This window comes from Myxocyprinus asiaticus, chromosome 34 (assembly GCF_019703515.2).
Source record: "Myxocyprinus asiaticus isolate MX2 ecotype Aquarium Trade chromosome 34, UBuf_Myxa_2, whole genome shotgun sequence".
NCBI lineage: Eukaryota > Metazoa > Chordata > Actinopteri > Cypriniformes > Catostomidae > Myxocyprinus > Myxocyprinus asiaticus.
Genome location: NC_059377.1, coordinates 30,296,943 through 30,315,609, shown reverse-complemented (window position 1 = coordinate 30,315,609; position 18,667 = coordinate 30,296,943). Strand labels below are relative to the sequence as shown.

The window sequence follows — 18,667 nt, the reverse complement described above, 5'->3', positions numbered from 1 at the left end:
ATTACTGTATTGTTGTATTGGAACATTGAAATTAAAATTATTAAATATCGTTCTTCCTAGTGTTAATTTAGTGAAAAACTGGAAAACATACCTTCACTTTTCAATTTTATTTCATGCATTAAACTTTAGTATACTTGGTTACAATAGCAGTTTGGTTGAAATATATTTTTTAAACATAAAATATAATATTTATGATAAATATCATCAATAAGCTGAAAAATTAAATAATTTTTGTAGTGTCAGAAAAGCGCTAAAAAAATGTAACATTCAATCATTCATTAATTCATTGAAAACTGTAACAGTGTGGGAGTTGTCTAAATTTTCAAATGATAGATGAATGACCAACTAATGGACAAAATGAGGAAATTATTGGTTGCAAATCTCACTGTCATGTGGTAAACTCTCTTAATAGATTTTATTTGCTTTAAATGCAAATTCTAATGTTTGGCCAGCGATATGGGTGTATGAATATAAATCAGAAACATCGCTTCAATAACCACCAAGTCTTTTCCTGCATTTTCAGACAGAAAACAGTCCCACAGCAGCATGCAAATAATTAAATGTGATGATTCAAGGCTCATGGCCTCACACAAACACACAAACTTACAAACACACACAGAGTTCCATCAAGTGTAACCTCTCCAGACTTAATCAACAACTACTCATGGCCCGGGTCAATACTATCGAGCCATTTAGTTAAAACACACTCACTCCTGCCACACATATACAAACACAAACACACACACACACACACACACACACACACACACACACACACACACACGCTAAAACATAAATTATACTTGCACTCTTTCTGGACTATCGCTCATTCTTGACACATTAACATCACTTTCTGCCTCTATCGTTCTTTCACTCTCTCATTCACACAAAAGTGCAGACCCACAGCATACTGCAAGCGGATGGATCCACAGTGTGCTTGAACAGTTTAGTGAAGCATTAGAGTTGATCAATAGCTCCGAGTTCCTGCGAGAGTGGCGAGTCTGCCCCGCATATCCATCTCATTAGCATTCAGCTGAGATCTGCACTACTGAGTGACAGGTCCGCAACCTCCGGATTCACACATTATTCTTTTCTTTATCCCTCAAGCCTTCACTCAACTTTTTATCCACACTTCCTGTCTTTCTCCATCCATCCCTCCATCTACTGCTTTTGTATTTGCCTTCCAGTGCATACGCTGTGGTGAATGAATATTTTGTCATTCCATCCACATGATCTGTTTGACTTTAAAATTTATTTATTTATTTATTTATGCTATTTTATTGACAGACAGATGCTCCGTTCCAAAAACTAGTGAGCATTTTAAAGGCTACGGTGTACTTGGTTTTTCTGTGTGCCGTTACGTCTTGCACACTGATGACCGCTCAGTGTTTCAAAGTATACTCTGTTGACAGCAAGTCCATACAGATGCGTTCAAGGCATGCAAACAGCTTTGTGATTCTCTTTAGCACAGTCATCATCAGGCGCATGTGCCGACAATGCGCAAAGACAGACTTTCCACGTGTCTAGAAAAACCAAACTGCACGTAGACAGTCCATGCGTACTTTATTGATGACGAAATCTGCGCTGCACCCACTATGTGCTAGACGTACCAGCATGCAGAAAACCGAAGTATACCTTTCACCTTAAGACTATAAGCACGCTCCAGACAAAAAAGTTGTCCATGCACTATGGATTTTTTATGCCTATTAGAGTATCGCAAGGTAACTTAGCAACAAAATGCTAACGGAATATTATCGCAATAAATTGAGAGTCGAATCTCGCATCCACATCACATGAGGAGCACTGTTTGTGTGGCACAAAGAGTTCCTGACAACGTAGAGTTCCTGACAATGTAGAGCGTTCAAATTCAGTAAATTATGAAGTTCCATGATGTTTAGGAGGCTGCTTTAGAAGGTAGCTGTCTATATATGCAGTAAGCAGGTCACTAGATTTTGGAACAGAACAAGACAGAGATACAGCAAATGAGAAAATGGAGGGCAATGACATGAGCCAGACTCACAACTTCATCACGCATGTGAGCACCCCAGCTTAATGTGTCGGACACATATGCTAATCACTAGGCCATGGCTCCAAATTCTCTGTCATTTTCATGCTCCATTTACAATCTACCCCTCTCTGTCTTACCACCAGTTGTTTTTTTCTCTCTCTCTCTCGGGTCTTATGCAATCTGTCCCTTCGCAAGTTCCTCAGCTGCAATCTGCTCTCTGATTGGCTCTTGGTTTTTGTCTTCCTCTGTCAACAGATGTGTGGTGGGAAGTCTTGTTTATCACTGGCCTTTGAATCATCCTCTAAGAGTTATGACAAGCCTTTCTCTGATGTAGTAACACCATTCATACAGGCAGCTCATCATGACTAAAACATCTGAAGCATCACACATACACGTTTATTCACTATATTAGGGAGGACATTTAAGACCAAATTGATTTTATTTGGACATAATGATATTTTCTTTGCCCTAACAAACCCCTAAACCTCACACAAACATGTTAATATCAACAGATTTAAAGCAACACATTTAAGCTTTTTAAAATAACTTACTTTACACCCTTATTACATAACTAAGCAATTCTATCACACTAACCTCAAACCAACACATACCATTTTTTGGTATTATGGATATACTATCAAAAAGTGTGCATTTTACCTTTCATCCCTGTGCAATGCTTTGCCCAACAGACTTCCAATTTAAGCGCCATACATTTCAGCAAGTTTTTGATCCGTTTTAATGAATAGAGGGACGAGTCAATAATTGACTGTGATCAGGGACGTAGCAAGGAATTCTGGGCCCCCTGACTGTATATTGCTCTGAGCCACTTTCATATTAAAGGGATAGTTCACCCAAAAATGAAAATTCTCTCATCATTTACTCACCCTCATGCCACCCTAGATGTGTATGACTTTCTTCTGCAGAAGATTCTAAAGATTTTTAGAAGAATATTTCAGCTCTGTAGGTCTATACAATGCAAGTGAATGGTGACTAGACCTTTCAAGCTCCAAACATAAAAGTGATCCATATGACTCCAGTGGTTAAATCCATATCTTCAGAAGCGATATGATAGGTGTAGGTGAGAAACAGATCAATATTTAAGTATTTTTTTTTACTATGAAGTAAGTGAAAATTGAAAGTGAAAGTGGAGATTAATAGTAAAAAAGGATTTAAATATTGATCTGTTTCTCACCCAAAGTGATTGCATCGCTTCAGAAGACATGTATTAAACCACTGGTCGTATGGATTACTTTTATGCTGTATTTGTGATTTTTGGAGCTTCAATTCACTTGCATTGTATGGACCTACAAAGCTGTGCTGGTATTCACAAAAAATCTTAAAGCTAAAAGTTTCTGCAAATAAAATGCTTAAATACCTAATGCCTTGCTTGGGCCATTGAAAGGTGCCAGGTTGGAAAGCCGTGGCAGGGCAATATGCTGTCAGAGCAAGAGCTTCCAAAAAAAGGTAAATTAATCCAATAGTTTGCACTGCAGCTACCGGTTGTTTATAAAGTAACTTAATCCACCCAATAAAAGTGTTCCCAAAATCTTAAAAAGGTAGTCCCATTCCACCCCATCAAATGCCTTCTCGGCGTCAAGTGAGACTGCAGCGATCGGGGTCTGATCATTCGCTACTGACCACATAATATTTATAAAATGTCTATTATTATCAGAAGAACTATGACCACGTATAAACCCCACTTGATCTATATGTATATTCGATGTAATTACTCTGCTTAATCGATTAGCCAGAATTTTAGACAATATTTTTACATCTAGACTGGATCAGGGAAATTGGATGATAACTTTTACATTAATTTGGGTCTTTATCTTTTTTAAGAATGAGACTGATCAGGACTTTCACCATGGTTGGCAGTAGTTCACCTTTCTTTAAACTTCTAACATGAGAGGAGCAAGTTCTGTGACATAAGATCTAAAAAATTCTGCGGCAAATCCATCTGCCCCCGGTGCCTTACCTGTTGGCAAGGCTTTAATTACCTCAACAAGCACCTCCAAGGTAATATCTGAATATCATTCATCAATTTAGGAAGTTCTAATGGCACTACGAAGTTGCTAATATCCTTATCGGAAGATGTGGATGTGGAACTATAAAGATCGAAATAGAATTCTTTAAAGGCTTTATTAATATCTGTGGGAGAAGTAAATATATTGCTTCCAGAAGACTTCACTGAAGGAATGGTGGAAAAAAACTCTCTCTGTTTTATATATTTGACAAGAAGTCTCCCTGCCTTGTCCCCCTACTCAAAATATGTCTGTCTTCCCCTGAATAACCAAAACTCTACCTTCTGTGACAAAATAGTATTGTACCTATACTTTAGCTCAGTCAACTCTCAAAGACCATTGGATGACATTCAGCACTTCAGCTCTGTTTCAGCACATTTAATACTCTTTTACAATTCTATGAATTCCTGTGCTTTGATCTTTTTAATGAATGAGGCATATTGTCTGATCCGTCCCCTAAGAACTGCCTTAAGTGTCTCCCATGCAACCACCACCACAGAAGACACTGAGGACCAATTGGTTTCTACATAAGCATTAACTTTTATCTTTAACATTTGTTGAAATGCTGGGTCCTGTAGAAGGGATGTGTTAAAAGTGCCATATATATGATTTCCATTTCTCTATATGAAGCAACATCTCTAAATACACTAAAAGATAATCTAAAACGAAAATATTCCCAATTGAGCAGTCAGTGGCAGATGGAATAAATTACTTGGAAAAAAAAAATCTATTCTAGAGTAAATCTTATGAACTGATGAAAAAAAAGGTGTTTTTTTTTTTACACATCCTCTGTAGTGTCAACATTGCTCTAAAGAGTCTACACACCTTTGCATCACTATGATCAAGGACAGGATCCATTAAAATATTGAAGTCTCCACCCAAAACCATATCATGAAGGATCCCAGCAGCTTGTAGCTTACCCTCAATATCTATAAAAAAAAAAGTTCTGATCATCAGCGTTGGGTGCATATAAATTAGCCAAAATCTGTTTTGGCCCCTGTATTTCAGCCAAATAATAATGATTCTTCTTAAATTATCTTGAATCTGTTTGAGACATTTAAATTGTAGATGCTTACTTATCAATGTGATGACTCCCCTGTTCTTACTCGAACCAGCACTACAAAACACATGCCCACCCAATGACCTGCCAAGTTTTTCAGCTTCCTTTGAAGAAAAGTGCATTTCTTGAAGGAACACTATATCAGATAGTTTACGCTTAAGAAAATATACAACCATCCTTCTTTTTATAGGGTGCCCCATCTCATTAACAGTCCACGTGGAGAAACATTTTACCTATATTTAAGTGTGACATATTGACATGTAAAGATAGATTGTGTACCCAAGTCTAAATTATACAGACCACTATCCAACATTGATGTAACCATAACATCCATAATAACCCAAAGAACAGAAAAAAGATGTGCTTCAACCCCACGCATAACAATCCCAACTGGTGTCCATTGCTCGTAAACCCAACGGTCCATGCACGCTCACGAGACTTTCCATGACACCTTTGCTACCAGATTGCTTTATTTTTACACACACACACACACACACACACACACACACACACACACACACATATATATATATATATACACACACACACACACACACACACATATATATAGACGCCAATTTGCCCGTAAATATGATGTTTAAACGCAAGGAATGTTAATTCCCAAGTTGAAGTACCTCAGTTGATGGGTGCAGAGTATATAATATGTATAATTATATTAATATATATTTAAAATAAAGTATTAGACTAAAAGTACACCTGTAGAATCTATTTTCTTTTCTCTTTACATCATTATAACTCTCCTAAAATGTACCTCATACATTCCCTTCCAGAGGGACTTTGTTCCCTTCTCACTCAAAGCGCTCGCACTTGTTAAAGAGTGGCGTGATGTCATAGCAACCATGTTACATTCCGTTTCCATTTGTCCTATGAAGGCAGCCTCATTTAAACGAGGTTTGTTTAAAGGAGGACACTCGGTATACTGCAGCCTTCAAAGGACGCGTCCTACCTAGCATGCAGCCTTCCAAACGAGACACAGCCAAGGTATACATCCTTGAGAGCTAATTTATTGTACGTGATTATGTATTGATCTTAACAGCATAGCACAGATCCGATGCTGCAAACATGACACTTCCAGGAGTGCCAACACAAATATCTCATATCATGCACATCAACAAGTGCACAGAGAACAAATGAATGGCCACTGTTTGCGATTAAATTTAATCCATCCATCTATTTATTAAAGTAGCTTTTCCACACCATTCAAATAGACGGCAGTCATGGATTTAGCCCATAATACAAAAAAATATATTTTTATACACAAAGATGTTTTAAATTAAAAATAAATACACAATACTAGGAGAAAAGCTTCAGTGTGCTTTTTTGGAACACTAACATAGCCCAATTCTATAAAATTATTGTTTAGCTTTTGAAAAAATGCCGGCAAAATTCCCTGTATTAAATTAAATAAATTAGCCTACCAAATGAATAAAGCATTAAATAAAATAATTACAAAATGAAAAAAAATAATAATAATAATAATACTGTTAGGCCTATATACTTGCCTTTTCTTTACACAAACTTAAATTAGCTTTACCCTGTTCTGTAGATGAAACAAGTCGGCTGAATTACATTTTCAAAATGTTCTACACTTTTTTCAAGACTATAAACAATCAGAACTATTTGTCCAATGCTGAGTTCACTTTCAGAAAACGAGCTTTGAACATTTTAAAACTTTTTATATATTTTAAATCTAACCCTCTTTACCTTGGATCGCATTTGCTGAGCTTCTTCCAAAAAAATTTAATTGCATTATGATGCTAAAATTAATTTTAAATGACAATCAAGTTCAGTTGGTTGTTAAAAGTTGCTGGACAAATATGCGGGACATAATGCAGTTGTGATGGCAATGCTTTAGATTAGATGATTGTTCAAAATAGCCTGTTGAATATCAGGAATGTATCATATATGTAAAACCTGATATTACACTGCATCATTCTTTCTACACATTGATGGATGGTCCTTATACTAAGACCGAAAGTTTCCCCCACTACTTGGTGCAGGTTGCCAACTAGACGATTCGCTTTCGAGTCAGAACCGTTGGCAACCTGCGATAGGCGCAACATCAGGACCAATATTACAGTCCTATCAGAAGGGCAACTGTTCCCTTTTGATTGCAATTGCGTCTTCTGATTGCATTTATTTGTGAAATTAAAATGACAGTAAGCTGTCTAATTTCAATTAACTGTCTCAATACTCTCCCCATTTTACCAAAACATCTGAGGAAAAAAATATTAGGGACATCTGGGAGGTGAAAGCTAGACAATTAGCGATAAACACACATTTCTGTATGGAAACGGCTTAAGGGCAGATTTATTTTGCGATAAACCAAAACTTATGCGCCAAAGTGTTTTTTTGGGCATGACGTCATCAAGCACACCATTTTTATCGATAAAAGGCCATTTGAATGGAAACCGGCAGAAGACGGCAAATTTCGCAAACATTTTAAGCATTTTCGCATTGTCGACAACAAAATAGCACGAAACGTGGATGGAAACTAGGTTATTGTCAGTTTGCTCGTTCCTGTTGTGTGTCGTCAACCTGGCAATCCATGTGAGCTTCGTGTCTGGAGAGGAGGGGGCGGGGGAGAGAACTCTCTCTAATGTTTTGAATTTGGACTGCAGTACCCATTTTAAACACTTGATGTCTTTGTTACACATTGCTCCTTTAACCATGATGATTCAGATACATCACTAATTATTGCTTTGTTCTGTGATGTGTTTCAAATGTACTGCATTTATAGCCAACATTTAGGAGGCGAAGCGATCATTTTGACAAACAGCGCCACGTGCTCAAAGCACACTCTGACGTCATTAAACTGAGCTTTTTGCTTCTTGCATTTTCAACTACACTGACATTTTTCTTATATCTGGACTCTATCTGCAGGTGTTTATGGTTATTCATATTTACACATTATACAGTTTAACAAACAAAACTATTACAGTTCTCACCGGTTAAAATTGCTTAAAAGGATAATTGTAGCAAAGTTTAAGCGGAGCACACCTTTTAAGTGACCAACCCCCACAGTGTCACGTGACATGGCCGAATAAGTCTGTTTGTTAAGTGGTTGGAGCTGAATTAATTGCAGAAAGCGTATGAAAGAATAGCCTTGCTATTGACCTTGCATGTTAGCTACTAAACTGTGACACTGGCACATGTATGTGAGTGTTGATCAATAAACTGTCATTGTGACATGTCCGCTATGTGTGAATATGTGTGTGTGTGTGTGTGTTGTTTGACTCAAAATGGGGTAGTAAGTCAGGGGCTGTGCACATATGTGATAGCTCAAACTGAAAAGAGTTAAGAGGAAGTGCTTGTGAGGTGTGACTGGGAGATGGCAAGCCATCATGAGTGGGGCGATGATGCCCCCATTGAAAGATCAATGAAAGATCATCTCACGTTTTTAGATCAAGTCTAAAGATGTTCGTAAAGACAGACATACACTGTATTGCCAAAAGTATTCGCTCATCTGCCTTTAGACACATATGAACTTAAGTGACATCCCATTCTTAATCCATAGGGTTTAATATGACGTTGGCCCACCCTTTGCAGCTATAACAGCTTCAACTCTTCTGGGAAGGCTTTCCACAAGGTTTATGAGTGTGTTTATGGGAATTTTTGACCATTCTTCCAGAAGCGCATTTGTGAGGTCAGACACTGATGTTGGACGAGAAGGCCTGGCTCGCAGTCTTCGCTCTAATTCATCCCAAAGGTGCTCTATCGGGTTGAGGTCAGGACTCTGTGCAGGCCAGTCAAGTTCTTCCACACCAAACTCGCTCATCCATGTCTTTATGGACCTTGCTTTGTGCACTGGTGCGCAGTCATGTTGGAACAGGAAGGGGCCATCCCCAAACTGTTCCCACAAAGTTGGGAGCATGGAATTGTCCAAAATCTCTTGGTATGCTGAAGCATTCAGAGTTCCTTTCACTGGAACTAAGGGGCCAAGCCCAGCTCCTGAAAAACAACCCCACACCATAATCCCCCCCTCCACCAAACTTCACAGTTGGCACAATGCAGTCAGACAAGTACCGTTCTTCTGGCAACCGCCAAACCCAGACTCGTCCATCATATTGCCAGATGGAGAAGCGTGATTCGTTACTCCAGAGAACACGTCTCCACTGCTCTAGAGTCCAGTGGCGGCGTGCTTTACACCACTGCATCCGACGCTTTGCATTGCACTTGGTGATGTATGGCTTGGATGCAGCTGCTCGGCCATGGAAACCCATTCCATGAAGCTCTCTACGCACTGTTCTTGAGCTAATCTGAAGGCCACATGAACTTTGGAGGTCTGTAGCGATTGACTCTGCAGAAAGTTGGCGACCTCTGCGCACTATGCGCCTCAGCATCCGCTGACTCCGCTCTGTCATTTTACGTGGCCTACCACTTCGTGGCTGAGTTGCTGTCATTCCCAATCGCTTCCACTTTGTTATAATACCACTGACAGTTGACTGTGGAATATTTAGTAGTGAGGAAATTTCACGACTGGACTTGTTGCACAGGTGGCATCCTATCACAATACCACGCTGGAATTCACTGAGCTCCTGAGAGCGGCCCATTCTTTCACAAATGTTTGTAGAAGCAGTCTGCATGCCTAGGTGCTTCATTTTATACACCTGTGGCCATGGAAGTGATTGGAACACCTGAATTCAATTATTTGGATGGGTGAGCGAATACTTTTGGCAATATAGTGTATGTACATGTATGTACGAAAAAAATTGAGTCAACACACATTCATAGAAATATATCCACCCAAACACGTTTACACACCTTACAATGAAGTACTGTAGTGATACCATGGTACATGGTACAAGTGGTCAGGTTTGACAAGTTAGTGTGGGCCCATTGGTCTCTGCTGGTAGATGCCTGTAACATCATTATGCTGGCTAAAAGGAATGTTTTTCTATTGAGGGCCAATCAAAAGTAATCATGTATTCTGACAAAAATTTTTTTTTTTTGCAAGCAACATATACAAAAATCGCAATAATTTTAATAGATTTTATTTTATTTATTTATTTTTTTTTTGAGGGTTCTTAAATAGTGTGAAATTGACTTCGTAACTTACCATGGTAACTGCCACTGATATGAATGGGAATGCTAACCAATATTTCTCTCTCTAGGTAAAGAAGAATTCCTTGGTATTTCCATGATATTCCAAGGTAATTTAAAGAATACTGCAGTATTACCATGGTACATGTCTAAAAATTTTATTTGAGTTATATCATACCATTTAAAAAAAATACACAGTATTACCATGGTAATACAAAAAAATGGCAATACAATGGTATTTATTGGTAATTTTTTGTAGTGACACAAGCATGAACAAAAGAATCAAAAATGTGAAAGTTATGTATCAAATCACTATCAAACAAAAGCATTTACGGAGCATTAAGTTCACAAACTACACCAATACCTACAAAAAACTTAGGAACAATATTACAAATATTACTAAAGTTTCATCTTGTCCACATATAACATGTCTCTTTTGATCATATATGATACATTGATAACAATAACAAGACTGCAATGCAGGATTAGGCCTGTCACGATAATTACGTCATCAACTTATCGTACGATATATGGACATGACCTCGATATTGCCCATTGTGTTTACATGAAGTGCTTGTTAAATTTGGTGTGAGCGCACAAAGTGGACAAATTTTTCCGACATGTGAATGCGCCTGTGTTAAGAGAGCAAAGCGATAAAACTGTCGCACCTATTATATAAACAACAAAGCTGTCAAAGTTGCAAGCATGTAACGTTGGAGCAATCCAGGTCTGCAGCCTCCATCATAAGTCATAATACAACACCTTTGACAAGAACTGCAGAAACAGCAAAAATGCTTTGTGTAATGCTACCTGCTGCAGGATGAAGAGAAACGTTTAAACACTTGTTACATCTCTCATCTTCTCTCTGGAGCTCTTTCTGACCTATACAGGTATTCTCTGCCATGTGAATCAGTCAATTTTAATATGTAATAATATACAAACTTAAATTTATATTAAATTAAAATGGTAATATAAACACTATAATATTAACAATATACAGTTGTGCTCAAAGGTTTGCATACCCTGGCAGAAATTGTGAAATTTTGGCATTGATTTTGAAAATATCTGATCATGCAAAAAAACTTTTATTTAAGGACAGTGATCATATAAAGCCATTTATTATCACATAGTTGTTTGGCTCCTTTTTAAATCAATGATAACAGAAATCACCCAAATGGCCCTGATCAAAAGTTTACATACCCTTGAATGTTTGGCCTTGTTACAGACACACAAGGTGACACACACAGGTTTAAATGGCAATTAAAAGGTTAATTTCCCACACCGGTGACTTTTTAAATTGCAATTAGTGTCTGTGTATAAATAGTCAATGAGTTTGTTAGCTCTCACGTGGATGCACTGAACAGGCTAGATACTGAGCCATGGGGAGCAGAAAAGAACTGTCAAAAGACCTGCGTAACGAGGTAATGGAACTTTATAAAGATGGAAAAGGATATAAAAATAAATCCAAAGCCTTGAAAATGCCAGTCAGTACTGTTCAATCACTTATTAAGAAGTGGAAAATTCAGGGGTCTCTTGATACCAAGCCAAGGTCAGGTAGACCAAGAAAGATTTCAGCCACAACTGCCAGAAGAATTGTTCGGGATACAAAGAAAATCCCATCGTCGTATTGTGCTCCTTGAAACAACCACACCGTCTTTTTCCAGAGCAGCCTGTATTTCTCCAGAGGTTACCTGTGGGTTTTTCTTTGTATCCCGAACAATTCTTCTGGCAGTTGTGGCTGAAATCCTTCTTGGTCTACCTGGCCTTGGCATCAAGAGATCCCCGAATTTTTCACTTCTTAATAAGTGACTGAACAGTACTGACTGGCATTTTCAAGGCATAATCTAAAAAAATAAAAAAATAAAAATCTTAGAATTGTAATACTATACTATATTTATGTTTGTTTCATGTGGTTTTGAACATACCAAACATTTTGAACATCCAATTTTTTTTATTTAATAATTTAATAAATGTCAGGTCGTACAACCATCAAGTAAAAAGTAGTATCATATTTTCCTTGCACCTGATTCAACTTTTTTTAAATATTTTATTATTTAAACATAAAAAAAAAAAAAAATTGTTGAGGTAAAAGTAATTAACAAATACTATACATTTTTTTGTCATGAAAATTATGTCATCTCTCATTATGAAATTTTTTTGGTGGGTTGTCCATCTGACATTTGATATACTGCTGGGACATGCCAAATGTCCCTGTTTTTTCAGGGATGTAAGACATGTATCTAGAGAGGACATGTTAAGTGAAAAGGTGTGGGGTTGTTGATTATTTTGATTTTATTTGTATTTTTCCCCTTTTTCACCCAATTTGGAATGCCCAAATCCCAGTGCGCTTTTTAAGTCCTCATGGTGGCATAGTGATTCGCCTCGATCCGGGTGGCGGAGGATGAATCCCAGTTGCCTCCGCATCTGAGGCCATCAACCCGCGCATCTTATCACGTGGCTTGAGCGCGTTGCCACGGAGACGTAGCACGTGTGGAGGCTTCACGCCATTCCACGCGGCATCCGCGCTCAACTCACCACGCCCCACCGAGAACGAACCACATTATAGCGACCACGAGAAGGTTACCCCATGTGACTCTACCCACCCTAGCAACCGGGCCAATTTGGTTGCTTAGGAGACCTGGCTGGAGTCACTCAACACACCCTGGGATTCGAACTAGTGAACTCCAGGGGTGGTAGCCAGCATCTTTTACCACTGAGCTACCCAGGACCCCCATGATTAATTTTCATATGTTGATAAATCTTCAATCTTGATAAAAGTTCACAGTTAATGTTATTTTTCAACGACCCACATACAGTATTAAATAAACAGGGTACTTACTCAGGATTAGTTAGAATTTTAATGCATTTTGTTAACATTAAACAGACATTTTTACTGCTAATTTTAGAAAACTCAAAAGCAAAAAAACAAAAAGTAATTTTTCTTTCTGGACAAGTACATTTTTTACTCTGAATAGTGAATGACCATCCAGTTTTCCGAGCTGGGAACAAAAACCGCAGTTGGAGATGAAGAGGGGCCTTCCCGACTTTCATTTTTTTTTTACATTCCAATTACAATGTCTGAAGATTCTTAAGAATTAAAAGTTCATTGCTCTTTGAAAGGGTGTACTTGCATTATTATGCTATTATATTATATTATCATATCAGTGGCATAATATGGTCTTAAAATGACAATAATATAGTTTATTGCTATTATTTCTGGGACAATATATCGTCCAACAAAAGTAGTTATCGTGACAGGCCTATGCAGGATCTGTTGTAACAGCCTGCCACTGTACGTGTGATCTGACTACAACTCCCACACTGCATCACAATTCTACAAGATGGGCTGTGAAAAATCACACTGACAAACACACACACACACATCCACAGCACGTCATGCGGCACCTGATGAGAATGCAGTGAAGCACTGGTCAAATGACATACAGCTGTAGGAGGAGGAGAGATCCCACCACCCAAACACTGTCTCTCCGATAGACAGAGGCATGATCTCAGTGCAAGTGAGAGAGTATGACAGTGCATGACACTCTCCCTGTCAGTGTTGACGTACTTCTGACCTATGAAAGTGAGACTGAACGATCGACTGTTGATGCCACTGACCCACGTCAAATGAAAGACCTGAGAGGTTCTAAATCCATCCTCTCACCTCAAACTCTTTAACACGTCTAAAAATGCAATCCGACCAAATCCTCTGAACTTGAAAGGAAGTTGCAGTTTTAATGCTGAGCAATTGTGTAAATAAGTAAAATGGCAAAGACTGCTTTGATTTCATCAAGGTTACTTTGTGTAAAATTAACAATTAAAGGGTTTCAAACTTGGTTTTATATGTACATAAATAAAGAGATAGTTCACCCAACACCTGTATGACTTTCTTTGTTCTGTGGAACATAAAAGGATTATTTTTTTAATTGTGTGGAAAAAAAGATGCATATCTCCTCTGCTCCACTGAAAAAGAAAGTCCTATGGGTTCGGAACCAGTGTTGGCTACGTTACTTAAAATATGTAATCCACTATAATTTACTTTTCTAAAGTGTAATAAGATTACTTTACTGATTACTTCATCTGAAAAGTAATCAAATTACTAATTATTAGAAACGCTAACAGACGTACATATGAATTAATATTTTAAATGTGTTATACATATTATTTTAGTGCAAGTAATGTACTTAAAAGTAATTACTTTCACTGAAAGTCAGTAACTGTAATATGATTACAAGGATTTAAAATGTACTGTAATGTGGTACACTACTTTTTTAATAAAAAGTAACTAGATTACAATAGCTAATTACTTTGTAATCAGATAAACTCGACAATGTTCGGAACAACAAAAAGGTGAGTAAAATTTTGACAATTTTCATTTTGGGTGAACTATCCCTTTTAACTGTTTGTGCCAATTTACAGCTGGTGTCGAGGCCTAAAATATTCTCTTTGCAAGAACGCGAATGCAGACACTTTAATTCCGAAATGTGTCAACGCAATTCATAATGCAACTCTTGTAAACATTGTATTCTTGTTGCGCTATAGTGGGCAATAGTATAGTGTTCTTTACTACTTTGGACAACTTTAGTTTCTTCAGATGAGAAAGTGTGAGCTTTCTCATCTCTACAGTCATAGCAAGAGTTTGATCTAATGTTTTAAGATTGCAACCTAAATAATAACACAAAAATTTTAACATAACTCTTTTGTCCATTTGGGTACTGGTTTGTTAATGGTTACCACCGCAGTATCACAAAAAATGCACTTTAAATATGTTGCAATGTGTTGGCCAAGCCTTTATGTCTGCACTTTACATAAGCTCTTTACAGTTTCAGGAGGTTTGACTTACCCTCACAGCTGCTGTGTCCCTCTTCATATCCAGCACTACAGCTGCATTTTCCGATGGGGACCAGCCACTCCCCTTCCGCACTGCAATGCATTCTGGGAGGACTGTCTGTGTCCACCTCCGAGTTATTCACGCACGACCCTCTCACCTCCACCAGCGTAGAGAATGCCGCTTCAGCTACTGTATCCGGAAACACGGCTAAATTCTGCACTGTTGACAAGCATCGCTTGTAATACACTCTTACGGAAACTAGCGCAACACATGCACCAACATCCTGAAAGGCCAGATGGAATCCTTTGCGATTGAGATGTCCGATCTCACGGACTTCAGTGTTAAGCTTCATTTTGCGTTCACCTAAATCGCCCTGAGTAAAACTTTCGTCCGCCGCAATCGTGTCAATTTTACTGTAGCGGTCCTCACGGACGACGCGGCCCAGGTCCCAGTCCGACTCTGCATAGAGGAGGTTGAAGGTCTCTTTGCAACTGCCGGACACGCCGGGGATGCTGTTGCAGTCGCGCAGGGTGAATTGCAACTCGATGAAGATGCGCTGGCCACCCTGCCGCCATATCCAGCCCGTCTGGAGCCAGTTGTTCTGGCTGGGCTCCATCACGTTGCATACCTGGTATGTGCGAATGGGCTTGTATTTCTCATCCACACCACTGATTTCCTCCCACTGAAATGAAAAATAAATAAATAATAATACAAATAATTACTTGCCTGCCATGCAATACTAAAGCATTTTAAATTAAAAGAGACATTTTCTGGATATGTATTTGGCAAGATGTGAGCAGAATTAAGCTTAGCTTTATTTGTTAAATAACAAATATGTGTATGCAATAGGGATGTGCAAAACTACATATTTTTCAAATTAACTAGTCGTTGGGTTACAAGAATGACTAGACGACTAATCTGTCTTAAAAGAATAGTTCACCCAAAAATTTTAATTTGCTGATAATTTACTCACCCTCAGGCCATCCAAGATGTATCGGAGTTTCTTTCTTCATCAAAACAGAATTTAAGATTTTTAGGACTTCATTTCAGGCCTCCTCCTCTAAACAATGTAAGTGAATGTACTCCATTTTTTGACGGTCCAAAATGCATATTTAGGGTGCATCAAAATAATGCATCTCTGTGACGTGCGCTCATGAGAGGGATGACGTAAGCTCATTGGTAAATTCACACGTCACGTGGAGGAGGAGTCAGGAAGCACGTCATTGTTTACACTTTTTTTTTTTATTATTATTTGGAAATTATTTTTTATATTATTTTATATTGTTTTGAAATTGTTTTGGACTGTTTTGGTTTGTGAACGGCGATTGGTCTGTGGTCTGTGCAAGTTTTTATTGTAAACAATGACGTGCTCCCTGCCTCCTCCACATGACGCGTGACCTTACCAATGAGCTTATGTCATCTCTCTCATGAGTGCGCGTCACAGTGATGCACAGAAGCGAACATCTGTAGTTAAAGTTTATAAGTATTGTTTTGTTACTAAAAATAATCAATCGTTTGCATTCAGAAGAACTTTATTTGTCGACTGGAGTCGTGTGGATTATTTTGATGCACCCTAAATATGCATTTTGGACCGTCAAAAATGGAGGACATTCACTTGCATTGTTTAGAGGAGGAGGCCTGAAATGAAATCCTAAAAGTCTTAAATACTGTTTTGATGAAGAAAGAAACTCAGATACATCTTGGATGGCCTGAGGGTGAGTAAATTATCAGCAAATTTTAATTTTTGGGTGAACTATTCCTTTAAAGTCTTGTATAATTAGCCTGGTTTCGGGGTTAACTGAAAATCATATGCGTTTCTAAGGGAGATTTTGCATAGCTAAACGCGGGTGACTTGAGGTGCATTTTTTTAAAATTAGTCTATTTGTAACTTGACACAGCGTCAGTAAGAAAGCAACGCTCAAGGCTTGACACTCCACAAAGAGCACGAGATGCGACATAATAAAAAATGCCTGTCTGCGTATGTACTGTATGGCTGTAACGGTGGAACTCTAAAGGGGATGAATTTAAAAATGCAACTTTTCCAAGAGAATTTTACCATGCAAACTGACAAATACACAGTTAACACACTAACTAAATTTGCACTTTAATCTGTTTTGAATGCCATTCTGATGCTAGTGAAACTTTGTAATATGGCACTTTTCGTACCACTGTCTCCTTAAGATGATTTGCTTATGTTCTCCTCTTTTGTAAGTCGCTTTGGATAAAAGCATCTGCCAAATTAATAAATGTAAATGTGATTAAAGCACCATCACTAAAAATATCGAAACCAAAAAATATACACTAGAAAAAAAACTCTACATTAATTAGTCACTTATTTACTAGTCAGTAGTTAGACAACTAGCTGACCATTTTGACCCATTCCTAGCATGTAAATGTCTGTATATTAGCATATATATTTAAAGGCTGTATAATTAAATCTGTATAAGGCTTACTGCCAAATCAGTTTCAGTATCAAACACAGAATAGAAAGACTAAACCATCTTCAATCAGTGCTATAAACAAGCTCATTGTCTCGCAGAGAGATTATAATGAGCCTCAAAAGATCACCACTCTCATGCCGTTTTCCCAATTCATTGCAATGTAATGAAGATCAGTTGTTTCTGAGGGAACTGAGTGGTTTGAATCCATGCCTGAGTTTGACAGAGTCCCTCCCCAGATACAACTATGAAAGGCAGTACATTTCAACACATCCTGTTGAAGACCATAGAGAGATCAAACCTGTGTATTGTTTATGTACATGTGTGTATGTGTGTGTGTATGACCACACAGCTGTGGTGGGTAATGTCTGGGAGCAGCAGACAGAGAATTTAATCACTGTCAGGGCTAGAATTAACAAGCTAAACAAATAACAGCTTGCCCTGTGTCCCCAGCTTGCGGCCATTTTTCCTCACAGATAATGTTACGACAGACTGAATGTGTCCATCCTGAGCTGAGACGTCCAATGTAAGGCTAACCGCTCATCACAGCTATAAACTATACATGTAATTTTCAGCACAAGCTTAAGCATTGAAAAAACAAGGAGATGAAAGATAACAAAGGAGACAAAGAAAGACAAATAGTGGTTTATCTGGTGAGGGCAAAATGGTCCATGCTGGGATTAGAGCAGAGATTGTGTTTGAATGGGTACTGGGAAAAGGACAGGAAATAAAAGGAAAAGATAGAACAAAGGGGTTTATGAATGGGACAGAGTTAGAAACTGAGAAATTCTGTGGTATAGCACTAAGGTTTTGCCAAAACATAGAAATCATAAGGAATTTAACGATTCTGGTTCCAATTCTGCTTTTTTCCAGTTCCGGACAGTTAACAATTCCATCAACGATTCTTTAAGTACTTTTAAAGAAATTGAGGTAATTGGTCCAAATGATATACTAAACCAAAGGCACTTTCCAGTAATAGGGTATACTTTTGTGCCTCTAGTCTAATGCTTTTAAAAAAGGGAATGGGTCAGAATATCTCATGTTTTCTTTTTTGTTTTGGTTTCTTAAAGGAATTAGTTCACCCAAAATCTTATGGATTACTTTTATGCTGCCTTTATATGCTATTTGGACCTTCAGATTTATGGCCACCATTCACTAGCATTAAAAAGACAGACAGAGCTGAGATATTCTTCTAAAAATCTTCATTTGTGTTCTGCAGAAGAAAGAAAGCCATACTCATCTGGG

General features: G+C 38.0%; 1 protein-coding gene across 3 annotated transcripts in view; it reads right to left on the bottom strand.

The window, feature by feature from the left end:
* LOC127424920 (ephrin type-A receptor 7-like) overlaps positions 1–18,667 on the bottom strand; it is a 190,429-nt gene that overhangs the window by 131,060 nt on the left and 40,702 nt on the right. For all 3 annotated transcript variants that reach the window (XM_051670471.1, XM_051670469.1, XM_051670470.1), the window contains exon 3: positions 14,997–15,666. In XM_051670471.1, the coding sequence (XP_051526431.1) occupies positions 14,997–15,666 (670 nt within the window). The remainder of the gene's footprint in view (positions 1–14,996; positions 15,667–18,667) is intronic.